Source organism: Aythya fuligula, chromosome 9 (genome assembly GCF_009819795.1).
Source record: "Aythya fuligula isolate bAytFul2 chromosome 9, bAytFul2.pri, whole genome shotgun sequence".
Taxonomy (NCBI): domain Eukaryota; kingdom Metazoa; phylum Chordata; class Aves; order Anseriformes; family Anatidae; genus Aythya; species Aythya fuligula.
In genome coordinates this window covers 11,755,677-11,774,402 of record NC_045567.1, presented here as the reverse complement: position 1 = coordinate 11,774,402, position 18,726 = coordinate 11,755,677, and the positions used below count along the sequence as shown (strand labels likewise).

The 18,726-nt window shown below is 62.4% G+C and overlaps 1 protein-coding gene across 20 annotated transcripts in view; it reads left to right on the top strand.

Moving 5' to 3' along the window:
• The window catches only part of KIF1A (kinesin family member 1A), a 36,873-nt gene that overhangs the window by 4,447 nt on the left and 13,700 nt on the right, over positions 1-18,726 (top strand). For 8 of the 20 annotated variants that reach the window (XM_032193625.1, XM_032193623.1, XM_032193621.1 and 5 more), the window contains exons 3-28: positions 2,729-2,805; positions 2,901-3,080; positions 3,476-3,541; positions 3,686-3,864; positions 4,156-4,267; positions 4,621-4,698; positions 4,985-5,050; positions 5,236-5,253; positions 5,457-5,532; positions 5,623-5,701; positions 5,782-5,924; positions 6,346-6,372; positions 7,543-7,751; positions 8,781-8,860; positions 9,215-9,290; positions 11,202-11,281; positions 11,538-11,644; positions 11,846-11,929; positions 12,012-12,192; positions 12,275-12,347; positions 12,589-12,682; positions 13,215-13,363; positions 14,066-14,244; positions 14,345-14,482; positions 15,259-15,516; positions 18,532-18,650. In XM_032193625.1, coding sequence (XP_032049516.1) covers positions 2,729-2,805; positions 2,901-3,080; positions 3,476-3,541; positions 3,686-3,864; positions 4,156-4,267; positions 4,621-4,698; positions 4,985-5,050; positions 5,236-5,253; positions 5,457-5,532; positions 5,623-5,701; positions 5,782-5,924; positions 6,346-6,372; positions 7,543-7,751; positions 8,781-8,860; positions 9,215-9,290; positions 11,202-11,281; positions 11,538-11,644; positions 11,846-11,929; positions 12,012-12,192; positions 12,275-12,347; positions 12,589-12,682; positions 13,215-13,363; positions 14,066-14,244; positions 14,345-14,482; positions 15,259-15,516; positions 18,532-18,650 — 2,928 coding nt within the window. The remainder of the gene's footprint in view (positions 1-2,728; positions 2,806-2,900; positions 3,081-3,475; positions 3,542-3,685; positions 3,865-4,155; positions 4,268-4,620; positions 4,699-4,984; positions 5,051-5,235; positions 5,254-5,456; positions 5,533-5,622; positions 5,702-5,781; positions 5,925-6,345; positions 6,373-7,542; positions 7,752-8,780; positions 8,861-9,214; positions 9,291-11,201; positions 11,282-11,537; positions 11,645-11,845; positions 11,930-12,011; positions 12,193-12,274; positions 12,348-12,588; positions 12,683-13,214; positions 13,364-14,065; positions 14,245-14,344; positions 14,483-15,258; positions 15,517-18,531; positions 18,651-18,726) is intronic. The other 12 variants (XM_032193622.1, XM_032193640.1, XM_032193638.1 and 9 more) reach the window with 6 other exon arrangements.

Genomic DNA, 18,726 nt, shown 5'->3' with positions numbered 1-18,726 from the left:
GCAGCCGCTGGGCGATGGATGAATCGACAAAGCCCGGGCTGATCCCCTTGGCGTGGCTGGAAGGGGTCTGTGCTCTGCATAATTCATTCAGCGTAATTAATTAAGCCCCGCCGGGCGCAGGGGGTAGCTGGGGAAGGGAGCTGAGGGGGAAGGAGCCAGCCCTTCTCTGCAGCCCTTTTTTCCCCCAAATTTCCAGCCGCCGCCCCCTTTGGCTCGCGGTGGCCACCCACCCACCAACACTGCTGCTTTGTTCCTGTGGCGGTGCTGCAGGGAACGGGGCGGGGGGGACACCCCGGCTTCCTTCCCATGAGCACATTAATATTCCCCGGCAGGAGCCGCGTCCCCCAGGGCGAACGCGGCGCTGAATGGCAGGGGTCTGGGAGCCGGGGGCAGGGGGAGCCTGGCCACCGGTGCTGCCAGCCCAGGCGTTTTTCCAGGCGTTTCTCCCCCCCCCCAGACATTTGCTCTCCAGGGTTTTATTCTAGCCGGAGGCCTTGTGAGATGTTAGTTGTCATGGCGAGACACAGGGATTTAAAATATGATGATGATTTTCTCTCCGTGTAGGTTTTCTGCTTTATCCTGCTCAATACTCGTCCCTTGTTTGTCACAAAGCCGAGGGATATCTCCAGATGTTTTCCTCCTCCCTCTCTTGTCTCTCTTTCCTCCCCACCTCCTTTTTCCCCCTTCCAGCTGTGTGAAACCCCAGGGTCCCCCCACACACAGGTGGGGTTCAAGCAGTACCAGGACGGGCGGTGAGGGAAAGCCCCCCGGCAGCACCCATCCACTCAGTGGCAAATAACCAGGAAAAAAAGGGGCACGGAGAGCACCTCAGCTTTGGGGACGGGAGGGGACACGCAGCGGGCTGTGGCACGCTTCCTTCTCCATTTCCCAGCCCCGTCCAGGCTGGGGACTTGCCCCCCCCCGGGCAGCTGCAGCTGGGGCTGCCACCCGGAGCCGCTCGGTGCCATCCCCGGCCCCTCCTCAGCCCCGTGCCCGGCACAGACGGCACCGGTGCCGGCAGCAGCCTCCCCTTCCCGTTGCTGCCCCCACACGCCTGAGGCTCCCATCCGCCCCTCGGCTTCTCCCGGGGCAGTCCCAAAGCACCATCGGCCCCACAGCTTCACATCTGGCCACAAGGCACAGAGATGCTCTGCCTGCCCCTGCAGCCACCTCTGCCCAGAGGGGCCCTGCACGCGGGTGGGTGATCCCCGGCCCCAGGGGAGGCACGGTGCCACCCAGGTCTGGGTCTCGACAGGGACCTGCGCCTGGTGGCAGCTTGGGGGATGTCTGAGCCCCTTCTCCTCGAGGTGCAGCCTGGGCTGTGGCCGTGAGCTTTGGCTGCCGGCAGCTCCCTGCTGTGGTTTTTGGTCCTGACCCCGCTTCCCACCCTGCTGGCCTTTACAGCCAGCCTCTGGCTCCAGTCCAGCTGCAGACGTACAGCCCAGTGTCATCCCGTCTGTCCTGGCCAGCGCAGGACCCTGCACATGGCGAGTGCGTGTCGGTGTGCTGGGACCAGCAGCCAGGAGCGCTGGCAGCTCTCCTCCTGCCCCCTCACCTCCTCTGTCACCTCCGTGGTCACGGGCATGCTTGTCCATCTGATACGGCCAAGCCCGTTCCCTAGCGACCCTGGCACTCGTGGGCAGGCTTCATCATTAATTTAGGACCCAGCCTGTAAGGAGCAAAGGGGAACAAGCGGTGTTATTTTTTTTCCCCAACCATCCCGAGCAGGAGTGTGCTGGGTCACCGTGTGCCTCGGCACAGGCAGGCCACGCTGATGGCATGCTGGGGGGGCTGTGGATGGACACACAGCAGGACAGCAGCCAAGCATCCACCCTGGGGGAGACGCTGTGATACGGGGTGAATTTGTGCGGCTCCTCCAGCTGCTCAGCAAAGCCCCAGCACCGTGGCAGTGGCTGGGGGCACCCTGGTCTTGCTGCCACCTCTGTGCCCTGGCAGGCCCTTGCAGGGAGCTGAATGCCCCTCTGGTGGGCACTGCGCCCCCCCAGCCCCCCCAAGCAGCCCGGCCGGGGCCGTGGCACCCCTCCCAACCCGCAAGGGCGTTCCAATGTCACCGGAGATGGCTGAGCGCCGCGTCCCGTGACTGCCCTGCTGCTTTGGGTTTCTTCTGACGCATCTCTCCGAGTGCCTGTTATTTCAGAAATAAAAAAGAAAAACATCATAAACACTCTACGGGGTGGAGAGGGAAAAAAAAAAAAGACATCGAATGAGTGAGAAAGAGGAGAGATGCAGTCTCCAATTTCCATGGCAACGTCCTTTTCACCAGGGGATGGGAAAAAGCAGGCTCTTGTTTCCGCTGGTGGTTTAACACAGGACATTAATCACCCTGCTGCTGCAGGGAGATCAGGTACTGAAAATAAAACACGGAGCAAGCAGGAGGCAGAGCCCCCGCGGCTGCTCCTGCCCCACTCGTGGCCCCCAGGGAGGGCTGGGACCTCCGTGCCGGGGGCTGTCCCCGCGGCGCTGCTGCGGGTGTGTGATGGAGCAGGAGGCAGCCCAAGGGAAGGAGCAGCTTCCCTGCACCACGCTCCCCAGGGCATTTTGGAGAGCCTTTGCCCTTCTCCCTGGCCCCCACAGTGGAGTTGGAGGGACCCCGTTCTTATTCCCAGCCCACAGGGATCTGTCTGGCACCAAGCCCGTTGCAGCCTGCCCGGGATGCAGGAGGCGATGGTACCACCCGGTTCCCTCACATCCCTCTCTCTGTCCCCAGCCATCCTGAACCCGAAGCAACCCAAAGAGACACCGAAAAGCTTCAGCTTTGACTATTCCTACTGGTCCCACACCACGGTAAGCGGCGGGGAGCCGGAGCCTGGCTGGAGCCCGCAGCGGGGCTGGGATGCAGCAGGATGGCCTCTCTGATCGCCCCTCTCTCCTCTCCGCAGCCTGCAGACATCAATTATGCATCTCAGAAGCAGGTGTACCGGGACATCGGCGAGGAGATGTTGCAGCATGCCTTCGAAGGCTATAACGTCTGTATCTTTGCCTACGGGCAGACAGGGGCTGGAAAATCCTACACCATGATGGGGAAGCAGGAGAAGGACCAGCAAGGCATCATCCCACAGGTACCGCCTGGAGACAGGCTCCCCCTGACCTGAGCGGGGTGCCCAAGGGAAAAGGGTGGCTGGGAGGGAAGGAGAAGCAGGGGAGACGAGCTGCAGGTCAGGGGACACCACGGGGAGCTTCACCCAGGCCCCAGGGCTCACGGTGGGTGAAGCAGAGGTTTGGCTGGGCTGTGAGCAAGGGACTGTGCCCAAGTCCCTACCAAGCAGGGAGAGGCTCTGCGGGTGCTGGTCCCCCCCACATTACCAGGGGCCTTCCTGCCACCCCGCCAAGAGCTGTCCCATCGCTGCTGCTCTGCCTTTTGGGGCAAGAAGGTGGAAATCTTCGTGGCTTGTGTGCCCCGGAGTGGAGCATCCCTCTGCTCAGGGGCTGAGCAGCCTGGCTCTTTCCCCCGCAGCTGTGTGAGGACCTCTTCTCCCGCATCAACGACACGACCAACGACAACATGTCCTACTCCGTGGAGGTAAGGCACCGCGCCTCCTGCCTGCTCCGGCCCGAGCCTCCCGGGGGCAGGATGGGCTGGTGGAGGCCTGGCGTGACGGCAGCGTGTGCCCGGCCGTGTGTTACTTCTGAGCAAAACCCAGAGCCCCGCATGTGCCGTCCCCAGGTGAGCTACATGGAGATATACTGCGAGCGGGTGAGAGACCTCCTGAACCCCAAGAACAAGGGGAACCTGCGGGTGAGGGAGCATCCCCTCATGGGCCCCTATGTTGAGGACCTCTCCAAGCTGGCTGTGACCTCCTACAATGACATCCAGGATCTCATGGACTCAGGGAACAAGGCCCGGTGAGTGGGGGAGCGGGAGAACACCAGGATCTGAAGGGCTTCCAGATGTCCCCAAAGGGTGTCCCCAGGCACCTACACGTGGGCTGAAGCTTGTGTCCCCGGTGCTGTGGGCAGGGCCTGAGGTCCCCAGGTGAGGCAGGATGTGTCCCGATTTGACCAGTCACTCCTGGAGCCCACAGTCCTCTTGTGGCCGCAGTGGCCTTCCCATCACCTCCCCTGTCCTGAACCTGTCCCCAGCCGCTCTGCTGTCCCCTGCAGAGTGTCACACCTTCTGCCCTTCTCTCCCCGCAGCACGGTGGCTGCCACCAACATGAACGAGACCAGCAGCCGCTCACACGCTGTCTTCAACATCATCTTCACCCAGAAGCGACACGATGCCGAGACGGACATCACCACCGAGAAGGTGAGGGCACAGCCCCAGGGGAACACTGCAAGGGCTCCGTGTGCCACAGTGCCTGTGGGGGGACACCGTGTGGCTGCTGGGGGGCTGAAACGTGATGGGGCTAAGTCCCAGCCACACGCTGGGCTCCCAGACCACCGTGGAGGGACATCTCTGGCCCCGTGTGGCCACTGCCCCTGCTGGTGGGAATGTGAGCCCTGCTTCTGGCCAAACCCACCTCCGCCTCCAGAGCAGGCTCACGGTTGCTGAAGGTGTTTCCTCCCACCTTGCTGACGGTGCAGCTCCATGGTGGGGGGCATTTTGCCCACACGCTAGGCATGAGCCAAGCCTGCCACAGCTGCTGTCTGTGCCCACAGGTCAGCAAAATCAGCCTGGTGGACCTGGCTGGCAGTGAGCGAGCTGACTCCACCGGTGCGAAGGGCACGAGGCTGAAGGTGAGAGCGTGGCGTGGGTCCCTGGGTGCCACTGGTCCTTTCCCTGCCTTATTCCTTGCACGCTGCATTGGAAACTGCCACTTCTCAGCGGTGTTTTGTCTGAGAGTTGTCCAGTGCCAGTGCTGGCAGGGTCTGCAAGCCCCAGCTGGGAGGTGCTGGTCGCCCAGTAAGACCAGTTGCTGGTTGCCCGCCCTGTGCTGGGGCTTCTCCATCCTCTCGGTGCACCGGGCTTTAGCGCTGCTCTGAAACAGGGCCTGAGGATCTGGGCTTTTGGTCTCTCCACTAGGAAGGAGCAAACATCAACAAGTCCTTGACCACACTGGGGAAAGTCATCTCTGCTCTGGCCGAAATGGTAGGTACCTGGAGGGGGGGGTGGGACGCCCAGCTGCCCAGGATGGAGCACCCAAGCTCCCAGGGATGGAGCACCTGGGGTCCTGTGCTGGGTGAAGAGGAGGGGAGCAGCTCGCTGTCACCTCCCTCCCCGCTGCTCTCTTCTGTTTGCACCAGAGCTAAGCAGTCTCTCTGCTTTCTTTGCAGGATTCAGGGCCAAATAAGGTATGTGCTCAGGCAGGGCTGGGTGGGTTTGGGTTTGCAAGAGTGAGAGTGGGTTGCGGGGTGGTTTGCAATGAGCCCTTTAGGGGTGAGGTGCCACCGCAGGTGCCCACCTGTGGCTGGGGACAGCGCTGGCACTGGTCACGGTGTTTGCTTGGGGGAGAGCGAGCAGCCTGGCAGCCCATCCCTCTGCTCCCTCTCCCCAGAACAAGAAGAAGAAGAAGACAGATTTCATCCCCTACCGGGACTCGGTGCTAACCTGGCTGCTGCGGGAGAACCTGGGTGAGGACACGGGCACAGGGGGGCATGGCAGGGGGTGAGGGTCCCCGCAGGGACAGCCGCCCTGCTGATGCCTGGCATCTCTCCGGGCAGGGGGCAACTCCAGGACCGCCATGGTCGCTGCGCTCAGCCCCGCCGACATCAACTACGACGAGACCCTCAGCACTTTAAGGTAGGCCCCGGATGGAGAGAGCTAGACGAGGGCACGGGAGGTTTCGGGACCCAGCTGCTCAGGGTCGTGCCTCTCCCCAGGTATGCCGACCGCGCCAAGCAGATCCGCTGCAACGCCGTCATCAACGAGGACCCCAACAACAAGCTCATCCGGGAGCTGAAGGACGAGGTGGCCCGTCTGCGTGACCTTCTCTACGCCCAGGGTCTCGGGGACATCATTGACAGTAGGTACCGCGCCAGGGCAGCGCTGGGCAGAGGCAGGCTGGTGTCTCGGAGGGGACGTCCCCAGAGCCACCCCGTGTCCTGCCCTGCACCTCGGCCATCTCATTGTCTGCCCTGCCATGCAGCAGGGGGCCCGGCTGTGTCCCCCGCTGCCACCACCCCTGCTGGGACGCCCCCAGCAGGCCCTGCACACACGTGTGCTGTCCCAGAGGAGCTGCTTTGCCCCGGCAGCCCCCTTGCCCCTCCCCATTTCCCACTGCCAGCATCCTGCAGGGTGCCCGGCCGAGGTGCCAGGAGGATGCTCGGAGTCCGTGTCCTCTCCTCCCCGTGCTTTCAGGCTGCCATGAATCCTACCGAGATGAACCCACTCTTGTTCTGTTTTCTTTGTCTTCCCCCCTGCTCCCTGCCCTCTCTCTCTCTTAGCCCATCCTGCTGCGGAAGGATCCAAATGTGTGTATTCCCCATCACTGGTATTCTGTGTTGCTTCTCTGCTTTTTGGGAGGCGCAGGCTGTGCCGAGGAGCATGCGTGCAGCATGGGAAAGGGCAGCGAGAGCTGGCCCCAGGGCGCTAGCGAAGGGGCAGCAGTGGAGCCTGGTGCCCCGCTGGGGGGACGGGTGGCACAGGGACATTTCTGCACTGCGCCCGTGCCCTCGCCAAGCCCAGGACACGCATTCTGCAGGGTGAGGCCCTGCAAATCTGCCAGGCAGGGCGCCAGCGGTGCGTTCACCGAAAAGCCCCACGCTCCCATGCTGTCACTGTGTTTCCCCTTGCTTCTGCTGCTGCTGCTCTTGCTGCTGCTGGGCTGGTTGCTGCTGCTGGCGCTGCTTGTGCGGGCACGGTCCGTGCTCCCGGGAGAAAAAAAAGCGCCAGGCAAAGCACAGCGTGGTGCGAGTGGCCTCGGGACGCCTCAGTGACCGGTCCTGCTGAGGGCCATTCGGGGGGCATCGGAGGAACAGGACAAATTGGAGGTGGGGGGCTCCACGAAGTGATGGGGCTCTTGTTCTCCATCAGGAGCTGGCTGTCCCCTAGAAGTGGTGGCCCCCAGGTGAGGGATCCTGACCTATCTGTGTCGGGCAGTGGAAGTGGCTGCGAGCATCCCGCTGGGAGACGGGACCCGGCACCTGCCCGGGCTGCTGGAGGCTGCGTCCCCGCTGCCACGGGCTGGGCTGCCACCAGGAGTGTGTGCCCCTGTCCCATCTCCTCCTCACTGCGACTTCTCGGGGCCAGAACAGCATTTCTGACACTGGGACAAATGGCAAGAGCGTACTGCAGCTGGGGGAGCTCATGCCTGGGGCAGCTCTGAGTGCTTGAGAGGGGCAGTTTGGGCACCCCGTGCTGCCACAAAGCACCCCCGTGAGCCAGGAAGGGCTCCCAGGCCGTTACCGCGCTGCTGCCAGCAACAGTCCCGGGCTGGGGCCAAGGCATGGGAGCCGTGCCCTGCTGCTGGCCTGCTCTGCCAATGCTCTGCCTTTTCCTTTTGATTTTTGCCTTTCTTCTTGCCACTTTTTTTTTTTTTTCCCAACAGCTTTTCTTGTCTCTATCTTCTTTCTCTCTCTCTCTTCCTTCTTCCTGCCCTTGTGTCTTCCCCCCGTCCCGTCCCTCTCCTTCCCCGCCCGTAGATGTGTCCGACTTTGAGAACAATAATGGCACTAGCGGGGCAGAGCTGAGCCAACGCCATGACAATCTCTCCACAGTGACCAACGCCATTGCCGGCATCAGCCCCTCTTCCTCCCTGTCAGCTCTCTCCAGCCGCGCCGCCTCCGTTGCCAGCCTCCACGAGCGCATCATGTTTGCTCCAGGCAGCGAAGAGGCCATCGAAAGGCTTAAGGTAGGAGGCTGGCGTCTTCTGCTCCTCTCCTCCCTCTGGAAGCCAGCGGACGGAGGGCTGCCAGCCTGGGCGATCTGCCTGAGGGCTCTGCGGAGGGACCGGGACGGGCTGGGCCGCATCCAGCCGCACGACATCCAGCACGGCCGGGCACCAGGTGCTGCGCCTGGGGCACCACAACCCTGCTGTGGCTCGGGGGAGAGTGGCTGGAAAGCTGCCCGGCAGAAAAGGACCCGGGGGTGCTGCTCAGCAGCCAGCCGAGCGTGGGCCAGTGCTGTGCCCGGGTGGCCGAAAGGGCCAGCAGCATCCTGGCCTGCGTCAGAAACAGCGTGGCCAGCGGGACCAGGGCGGTGGTTGTCCCCTCGTGGTGAGACTGCACCAGTTTGGGGGCCTGGCTACGAGGACAGCGAGCTGCAGGTGGGGAGGACCCTGCTGGAGGCTCCCCAGCCTCTACAAGCGCCTGAATGGAGGTTGCAGCGAGGTGTCAGTCTCTCTTCTCGGGTGACAAGTGGTGGGACAAGAGAGGAAAGTCTCAAGTCGTGTCAGGGGAGGTTAGGGAGACATTAGGGAGAATTTCTGAATAGAAAATAATAGAAAAGGGCGTTGGAATGGGCTGCCCAGGGAGGTGGTGCAGTCACCATCCCTGGAGGTGTTTAAGAGACGTGTGGATGTGGCATTTAGGGACAGGGCTTAGGGATGGGGCTCGGTGTGTCAGGCTGGTGGTTGGACTTGGTGACCTTGAGGTCTTTTCCAACCCAGAAGACTCTGTCACTCTGATCCTATGGACCCAGAGCCATGAGGTGCCCTGGATAGGAGCAGTTTTGGCGCAGCAGGGTCCAGCTGGGGCTGCCTTTGCTGTGGGACAAGTGCTCCCAGCAGAGCGAGGGGATGAAAGGAAAATGCGAGTGCAGCACTGCCACAGCCCCTTGAAAGCAGCCTGAAAGCAGGGCCGGCTCCCTCGGGGGCTGAGCCCAGCCCAGGTGGGCAGGTCGCTGGACCATACAAAATGCTGAGCCCTGCTCACCCCGCCAGGAAACAGAGAAGATCATTGCCGAGCTGAACGAGACGTGGGAGGAGAAGCTGCGCAGGACAGAGGCGATCCGGATGGAGAGGTGGGTCGGGGTCCCTGCGCCTGGCCCCCTTCTTGCCTGCAGCCTCTCGGCACGTGGGATGGGATGGGATGGGATGGGATGGGATGGGATGGGATGGGATGGGATGGGATGGGATGGGATGGGATGGGATGGGATGGGGGCAGTTTGGTGCCTCCCAGGCCCCCCAGCACCATCCACCACCCCCAGGTGGGCTCCAGCCCTGCCCTGGCTACTCTGCACAGGGCTGCAGCACCCGGTGGGCGTGGGGCATCACCTGGGCTGGGTCACCACCAGTGGGGACACGTGGCGGGTGGTGGCGGGTGGCTGTGGGGTCCAGAGTGTCTTTGACAACCTCTGCTCCTGCTGCTCCTGCAGGGAAGCCTTGCTGGCCGAGATGGGGGTGGCCATGAGGGAGGACGGAGGCACCCTGGGTGTTTTCTCTCCTAAAAAGGTAGGATTGTCTTATTTTCCCTGGCAAATGAGGGCGGGTTTGTACCCACGCCGTTCCCTTCAAACCCACCTTGCCACTGCTGGCCAGCCTCAAATATTTCCCTGGAGCTCCCGGAGGTGTTAACTGACCTCTCCTTGCCATGAAACCCGTGATGGACATTTCAGTGCCACCCCTGTACATCCACCATGGGCTGTTTTGATAGAAGCGTGTGGCTAAATTTTCAATGTCATTCCGCATCACCTGGCACATGGGGGATGCTGTCCCCACCCAGGGGACACCGGTGAGCCTCAGGGACTTTGGCTGCGTTGGGCTCTGTGTCAGCTGTTAACACCCTGGGGTACTGCATGGTGCTGTCACCCTGTGTCCTCGCCGAGAAATGAAGGTGCAGGAGCATTAAATACCGCTGGTTTATGTAGCATCTCAGGGTTTTTGGAGCAAAAGCTGGCTGTGCCCCCAGCAGCTCACCTGGCCATGAGCCCTGATAGGCGCCAGCAGCAGCAGCAGCAGCACAGCCCCGCTGCTCCTCGGCACCCCTCGCCTGCAGTGGGCTAAGTGCCCCTGGCAGACAGCGTCCTGCGAGACGCACAGGGCAAGGAGAGTGGGGTCTGCCCCCAGCCCCTGCCAGGACAAGCAGCAACGAGCCCTTTGGGACCTCGGCGTGGCTCTTCTGACAGGTTTTACACTGCTGTCTTTGTTTTCCATCTGCCGTCGCAGCCGCTGCCCATTAGGCCCCCCGATGTGTGCGTAGGAAGCGTGGGGGTTTATTCCCCAAAGCAGGTTGGTCCGGGAGGTGGCCTTGCTGTGTTGGTCTTGGTGCCGACTTGCTCTTCAGCTCTCTGGTGGGTGACAACTGCCCTGACTTCTCCAGCTGCTGGCAAGGAAAGTTAGCACTGAAAGCCTGCAAAACCCATTTGGACTGAGAGCAAAACCTAGCCGGGCATTGCTGCCCCGCCATATGCCATCTCTGGGGCGACCATTTCCCCAAACCTTGCAAATCTGGAGTGAAATTGCAAACTAAAACAGTCTCAGAGCTTCTCCCTCAGACCCAGGGGCTTCGTGTCTGCCCAGAGGTCTGCGGGTTACGTGCTGTGGCCTGTTACTCCTGCCAGCCGCCACGGAGAACAGCCTGCGTTCCCCTTCCCCTCCAGCTCTCCTGCACTGTTTGGAGTGAGTCCCTTGCAGCCGTCAGGGTTTCTCCTGACGGGGATACCTCTGCATGCTGGGTGCCAGCAGGCTGATACCACACTTCTTCCCGGGTCTCTTCTTTCTGGGAAACTCTGAGCTTCACCCGTTGATGCCCCCAGGACTTTGCTGCCGGTTGGAGGCGCGATCGCAGCCGCTGGCAGTGGGACGAGCCAAGCGGGCTGCGGTCGGAGGGCTCCGTGGCCCCGGGAGTAAATTCCCTCTCATCAGAAGCAAAGAGGTCGTAGCTCTTGGGAGAGAACCCACAGGAGGGAGACCAGGGAGTGCAAGCCAACCTGGGGCAAGGCTTCAGGTCTCTGCTGCTGGCTCTGGATGAACCTCCAGGCTGGGACCTGCTCCTTTGGGTGCTTCATCTGTCCCCGTGCCATCTGTGGAGGGAAACGGGGGCTTTTAGTTCCTCTTATCCTGAAACAGCTGCTGGAAAGGAAGAGTCACTGTCTCACCTTCCATAAACCTCCCGTACAGCTCCCAGCTCCATGCTGGGCCTGCTTACAACAGGAATTTTCCCAAGCAACCAAGGAAAAGCTGCCCAGACCTCAGTCCTTGGAAGAGGAAAGCAGGGAAGGGTGTAGAGGTGCAGAGTTGGAGTCCAGCCCTCGTTTTGTCCACGCTGGGTTAGGTCGGGGCAGCTGCAGGAGCTGGGGGGCCCCGTGGTGAGGCTGGGGGGGTTGCTGTGCAGCGGGGTGACTGTGTCCTTGCCTCCCCCAGACACCCCACCTGGTCAACCTGAACGAGGACCCGCTCATGTCTGAGTGCCTTCTCTACTACATCAAGGACGGGATAACCAGGTGAGGGCCGGGTCCTGCAGAGCCCGTATCTCAGTGCTGCTGGGCACCTGCCCTCCTGCACCTTCCCCGGGCATCCCCAGAGTGGCGTGGCCGCTTGGGAAAAATGCGTGTCCGGGGCAATCTCATGGGGGACATTAGTCTTGCCGTGCACCAAGGGCTGCTTGGGGTGAGCCCAGAGGGTATTTTTGGCTGGAGCCTCACGGAGGGGCTGGTTTGAGGAAGGACGGAGCCGGCTCAAGCTGTCTGTCCCCCGCAGGGTTGGTCGGGAAGATGCGGAGAAGAGACAGGACATTGTTCTCAGCGGGCACTTCATCAAGGAAGAGCACTGCCTCTTCCGCAGCGACACAAGGACGGGCGGTGAAGGTACTGCTTGTTCTGAGGGGCTCCAGCTGCCCAGGCTCATCCCGGACCTAGGAGGGTTCATTCCACCCTCTTAGTCCCGGAGCCTGCTGTGGCTGATGTGAGGTTGGCCAAGCGCTGCTGCCAGCCCCGTTCATTGCCTGTGGTGGTGGGGATGTGCCCGGGGCCCCGGGGCTGCCCCTCCACTTGCTGCTTGTCACGCAGTGATTGTGACCCTGGAGCCCTGCGAAGGCGCCGACACCTACGTGAATGGCAAAAAGGTGACGGAGCCCAGCGTCCTGCGGTCAGGTGGGTCCCCAGGAGGGTGCTCCGGCCCGCCACCCTGTGTGGGTTTCCTGCCCCTAAACCTGTGCCCTTGTCCCCACCGCAGGAAACCGGATCATCATGGGCAAGAGCCACGTCTTCCGCTTCAACCACCCTGAGCAGGCCCGGCAGGAGCGGGAGCGGACCCCGTGCGCGGAGACGCCTGCAGAGCCCGTGGACTGGGCCTTTGCCCAGAGAGAGCTGCTGGAGAAGCAGGGCATCGACATGAAGCAGGAGATGGAGCAGAGGTGGGGAGCCGGGACTGGGGCTGGGAGGAAGGGGAGGGAAGGAGCCCGGGTCGCTCATCCCCATCTTCCCTGCTCCTCCCAGGCTGCAGGAGCTGGAGGACCAGTACCGGCGGGAGAGGGAGGAGGCCAATTACCTTCTGGAGCAGCAGAGGCTGGTAGGTGGCCAGGCCTGGCTCCTCCTCAGGCTCCCTGGGCACCGCCAAACCCCAGCAGAAATATCTGTGGGGTGGCTTGGTGCATCTTCAAGATGACAGCAAACCCACACGTCGTTCCTGGGGCTGCCCATCCATGTGGACCCGGAGGAGGGAGGAGGAGGCTGCAGGGGAAGGGGGGTTATGCAGAGGTTGGCTGAAGATCACATCTTGTGGGCTGCATCATTCTCCCTGCTTTCCCCAGGACTATGAGAGCAAACTGGAGGCTCTGCAGAAGCAGATGGACTCCAGGTATTACCCTGAGGCCAACGAGGAAGAAGAAGAACCTGAAGATGAAGGTGAGTGCTTGGAGAGGAAGGAGGGGTGAAAGGAGTTGGGTGGGCAGCCTGGCTGTGCTGCGTGCTGTGCGCTGACATTACCTGCAGAGGCATCTGGGGAGGGGAGATGGTATGGTCTGAGTTTCACCTCCATCCTGTCAGCCCTCTCGAGGAGGCATTAATAAAAAACAGCCAGAAAATTGGTAAGAGAATGGATTTTAGAATAATGACCAAAAAAACCCACCAAACAAAAAACCTCAGTGCAACAGCTGGCTGCAGAGCACCTCGGTGAGTCAGTAAGAAGTCACCGGGAGGGTTTTTTGTGGTGGGTTTGCCCATCGTTGCACCCGAACCCCTTCCCCACCTCCTTTGCCTGACAGCCGAGCAGGTGCCAGCAGGTAGGGCAGAGCTGCACTGCCGTTGCTTCCACGGCACCGCGGTGGGGCACAGGGGCTCCATGTGGGAGGCAGTGCCGTGCACCCAGACACCTCTGTGCCGAGTCCTCCTCCTGGCCATGGGACGCATGTGGTGACTGTCCCTCTGCGTCCCACAGTGCAGTGGACGGAGCGGGAGTTCGAGCTCGCCCTCTGGGCCTTCAGAAAGTGGAAGTGGTACCAGTTCACCTCCCTCCGTGACCTGCTGTGGGGCAACGCCATCTTCCTCAAGGAAGCCAACGCCATCAGCGTGGAGCTGAAGAAAAAGGTGGGTGCCTGCTGCTGCCAGCCAAAGCTTCTGGTTGTCACCGCCGCGGCGTTGCTGGGAGCGAGTCCCTTGGGGTTTTGCAGGGCGCACGGTGCTGCTGCTCGCCCCTGCAGGCTTAGCGAGTGGGCTCAAAGCTGTGTGCTGGCAGGGAGCTAAGAGTCCAGAGCGGGTGGCTGCAGCACATCCCCGTCACACAGCTGTGCATGTCCCCACGTGGCAATGCCTGGGAAGCCTGAGAGAAGTGGCTCCAGCAGTGCGGGAAGGGCAGAGGCCAAGGGGGAAGCAGGGCTGGCTGCCCCTCACTCAGGACTCAGGGAGCTTCCTCACCCAGGGGCAGTGTTTCTGTGTTTAACCCTGCACAGTTCTTGCACGAGTTTCTGAGCCTGCCTTTTGAAGTGTTCCTGTGTTTAGTGCGTGCCACATCTCAGGGTGAGCCCTGCTGCAGGGCCCCTCCTTGTCCTCCGTTAGAGCCTGCTGAAGGCCACCTTTAGTTTCCCTGTTAGACAGGACGGTGTGCAGTCCTCCTCCTCTGGCCGTCAGCCTGGTCCTAGGACTGCTCCGTGACGGCAGGGCACCCACAGCAGAGCCCTGAGCCAGAGGAGTGTGCGTGGTTGGGTGTTGCTCGGGCACATGCCAGGGACTCAGGCTGACGGTGCTATGGTCCTTTTGGCAAGGTCACCATCCCTCATTCCCCCCTTCCAGGTGCAGTTCCAGTTTGTCCTCCTGACAGACACGCTGTACTCGCCCCTCCCTCCCGACCTGCTGCCTCCTGACGCTGCCAAGGACCGGGAGAAGCGGCCGTTCCCCCGGACCATCGTGGCTGTGGAGGTGCAGGACCAGAAGAACGGGGCAACGCATTACTGGACCCTGGAGAAGCTCAGGTAGGGCGAGAGATGCCCGCACCGGGCTGACTTAGAGTGGGAGGGCTTGGCCAGCCCCGGCCTGGTTTCTCACAGCCACCCGGTGTCCCTGTGCCCGCAGGCAGCGCCTGGACCTAATGCGCGAGATGTACGACCGTGCAGCAGAAGTGCCTTCGAGCGTCATCGAGGACTGTGACAACGTGGTGACCGGCGGAGATCCCTTCTACGACCGCTTCCCGTGGTTCAGGCTGGTTGGCAGGTGAGTGCTTTGTCTCCTCCAACACGCAGCTCGGGGGCCACGGCGTCCCCCCGGGGCAGCGCTGCTGCCAGAGAAAGCCGGCCTCTCGCTCGCCACGGCCCCGCCGCGCCTGCTTCTGGCACCCCGCGGTGGCTGCTCACCCTCCTGCCTGCCACGGAGCGGTGCCAGCTGCGGGAGGGCACAGCCGGCAGAGGGGCTGCAGGCAGGGGTGGGCGCGGAGCCCGTGCCACCGTGCCTGCCGCCTGTCTGCGAGCCCAGCCCGAGGTGTTCGCGTCCAAGCCTCTGTCTGTGCCCCCCGTGCCGTGCGTCTCCGTGTGCTCCCCGCGCGGTGCCGGCGGCGAGGACAGGCAGCCCCGGGGGGGACACGCAGACGCGTGTGCCGCAGAGGTGTCACCCCACGCCGTGGTACTGCTGGCAGCGGGGTTGCCCTCGGCGGTGGGGTGTCACCCAGCCTCGTGTCTCGTGCTCTGTCCCCGCTGCGCTGCCTGCAAAGCCAGCGACGGGAATCCCCGTGTTTGCACCAGTTTGTTGGGTCACTCTTTTTTTCTACACTTTATAGCTGATGGCCGTTGGTGGCTTCCTTTAAAGATGTGCTGGACGGGCAGGTCTCTGTTTCCCGACATCCCTCGGTTTGAGCAGAAACCAAACTAAACCAAACCAAAAAAAAAAAAAAAAAAAAAAAAAAAAAAAAAGGCAAAGCAAAATTCCTATTCTTGCTCTCTCTGTTTGGAACAGCTGGTGTTAACCTGTCTTCTATCTTGTTGTACTAACCTTAGTTCAGATATCTCTGGCTGCAACAGCTCTCCTCTTTTCAACACATGCATGAGCGAGCGCATGGCTGATCTCACCCCCTCCCCTACCTTCTCGAACCCCGACTCCGACATCACCGAGCCTGCTGACGAGCAGCACGAGGGGCAGGAGGAGGAGGAGGAGGAGGCGGAGGACCTGGAGGAAGACATCTTTCCGGAGTGCCCGCTGTGTGATGGCCGGGATCCGTTTTACGACCGCTCCCCCCTGTTCAGTTTAGTAGGAAGGTTGGTGAGGTTTTAGGAGAGCATGCCGGGAAGGAACTAGCTCTTTCGCATGAGGGAACTGCTTTCTGGCACGACCCCCACCTCCAGGGCATCCCACGGGCGCAGGGGTGGCTGGCTGGCCACGAGAGCCGCCGCGGCCGGGGCCACCGAGGTAGGGCTGTGGCGAGCACGGCGCCGAGGGCACAGGGACCGCGGAGGCAGAGCGAGCGCGCTGACCCGGCGCGAGACCCCTTAGGCAGGTCCCTGCTTTGGGCAGCCCCCCCAAAACCATCAGGTCACCGTTTCCCTGGCATCCAGTGTGCTGCAGGACCTGTGCTAGGGGGTCTGGGCCTTTTTTGGCCCTGACAGGGTCACCTCCTGCCAGTCGCAGTGAAGACCGTGAGCGCACCGCTCTGCGTCTTTGTCCCAGGGCAGCGGTGTGCAGGTGCTGTGAGGCCACAAGTTTCGCAGCTGTCCCAGCGCAGCAGGGAGAAATGGGGCTGTGCCAGTCTGCCTGAGCCCCAGGGATGATTGGGGGGCGCTCAGGTGGCTTGGGGGAGCCATGGGAGTCAGGGGAGCCTGGGATCAGGCAGGAGGACTCTTTGGAAAGCAGTTTTCTCTTGCTGCCCGTGCCCCATGAGCAGCTCAGGGCTATTTCCTGCAGCCGCCAGCACAGGAGATGCTCAGGGGTGGCAGCACACAGCGATCTGGGCTGCAGGAGCAGGAATGGACGAGAGCCTCAATTTCTCCTCCCTGTTTGCCAGGGGAGCCCTGGGCTCAGTCACTCTTGGCCTGGAGAAACCCCTCAGGCTCCAGACATGCCTCGAGACTCAGTTGCAAGTCGCCCATCCCCAAAACGCCCTCCCGATGCGGGCAGGGTGATGCTGGCCTCCCTGGTTTTGCTGCAGACCCCTTCCCAAGGGCACAAGGGGACATGTGCCTGGAGCAGGACCCAGAGCCCCCACTCCGGGGGCTGGGAGGGTTCACTGAAAGCAGCCCCCCCCTCCCAGGGCTGCTCTTCCTCGCTGTGTTTAAACCTGGGGCGCGGGGAGCGAGGTGGGGAGGAGACAGAGCAGTGCAGGCAGAGAGGGAGGAGGTGGGGTAAGAGCCCTGCAGCCTCAGACCGAAAGAGCTGGGTTCTTCCGCCCTTTTTTTTTTTTTTTTTTCCTTTTTCTTTTTTCCTTTTTTTTTTTTTCAACAAGCAAAAGCAAAACCAAAACTCTTGGGGGCACCTCAAAAACAAACCCACCGACCTGCCGAGCAAGCCTCCGTGGCCACGGGCCCCGCTCTGCGCCGGGGGGACGGTCCCCCAGGTCGTCCCCTCAGGCTCTCCCAACTTTTGAGTCTGCCCCGGGTTTGGCTCCCCGCGCAGCAGCTGTGCTGGCCACATTTCTCGTGAAGTGTGCTTTGATTGGTTTATGATTGGATCCTTGTCTTTGATTATTTTTTTTTTCCTTTATTTCCTTCTTCCATTTTTTTTTTTAATTTTATTTTTAGCTGCTGGCTCTCTCTCTCCAAAGCTTTAGCGAAAATTGGGGTTATTTCACTTTTGTCTTACTTTGGAAAGGCTTTTCTTTGGTCTGAGCATGCCATCTTTGCACCTCACCAATCTTGTGGTTAGTGTCCCTGCCCTCCTTCCTCTAGTGACACACTTGTCCCCCTCCTCCCTGCCCTCCTCCTCCTCCCTCCCTCCCTCCCCTCCATCCTTTCCCTTCCTCCTTCACCCCCCACGTCCCTCCGGTTTCATCCCCGTGAGCTGCCCGCTGTTTTTGGGGCAGGAGACAGACGTGCGGGCGCTCCCCAACCCGTGCCTGCTCCAGCCCCTCGGCCCTGCCGGCCTCCAAGAAGAGATGGGGCGAGACAGGGGACGCCTGGCGGGGGATCGTGCTCCGTGCCTCAGTCCCTCGTGGAGTCTCTTTGGGTGGAAAAAGGCTCAGACAGCGCTTTGAGGCCGGCCGGAGCTCCAGCAGCAGGGAGAACCTCTGAAAATCAAGGTCTGGGCTTCACGGGCAGGGCTGCGGCCTTCCTGCAAGAGCCCTGCTGTGTTTTCGGATGCTGTTTGGACGCCTGCGAGGTTAGGAAGCCGTGAGCAGCAAAGCCACGCTGCTCGGAGATGTTTGCAGCCCCCTCGGGAGCCTCCCAAAGCCGACGTGTCCTGGCGGGTGCCATCAGGATCCTGACCACGGAGCACGAGGATGCTGCAGGAGAGCAGGGCCGAGGGCACGGCGCGCTCCCACCACCGGCGTGCCAGAAGAAACGCTGCGACTTGGGCAGAAAGGACCAAAATCGGTCCCCAGCTCGCAGCCAGCTGAGAAAGGCAGCAAGAGGAGGCCGAACACCTGAGGGACGGGGAGCACCGCACGGCCACGTGCCTGTCCCCACCCCAACCACCAGGAGGAGGTTCCCCGGAGCTCAGCTGTCACCTCGCGGCCCCGGGGTGGCACCTCGCCCGGCGGGTGGCCCGGGACCCCAAGGCCCTAAGCAGGACGGGGCGGGGGACAAGTGCACGCCGCCAGTGCCACCGGCCACGCCACGCAGCCTCCCCAGCCACCTCCAGCCACCGCCGCCCAGGGCAGGTTCCCCTCTCTCTGGAGGCTCCGGGGCCCCAGGCAGGACCTTCTCCTCCCTCCCCTCCCTCGCCCCTTCCCTCTCCCACCCCGGCCTCGCCTCGCCCGCTCCCCGTTGCCTCCGCAGCACCCCCGAGCTCTCTCACAGCACCTCCTGCCCCCGTCCTCCAGCTCGTCACTGCCACGACGGTCCTCCTCCCGGCTTGTTGCGGCACCCATCAGGCGCAGTCCCATCCCCATCCCCTCCCCAGGACGCGCTCCCGCCCGCAGCGGAGGGGACGGCCGGCGAGGCGCGCCTGCTCCCTGCCCCGCGCTGGCCCTGGCTGCCCCTCATGGCTTTGCTTTGCAGCGCCGTCGCGGCCTCAGTGGTGACCTGGGACCCGGCCGCCGGCGGCCGCCACCACCCGCGCCTGGGGACGCGCGGGCGGGGGCGGTGACGGCGCTCCCCGTCTCGCTTCCCCCCCGGCAGGGCCTTCGTGTACCTCAGCAACCTGCTGTACCCCGTGCCCCTGGTCCACCGCGTGGCCATCGTCAGCGAGAAGGGCGAGGTGAAGGGCTTCCTGCGCGTGGCCGTCCAGGCCATCTCAGGTAGGAGGCGCAGCCCCGCGTCGCCTCAGCCCACACGTTCCCCTGGAGCCCCCCACTAATGTCTCAACGCCTTCCT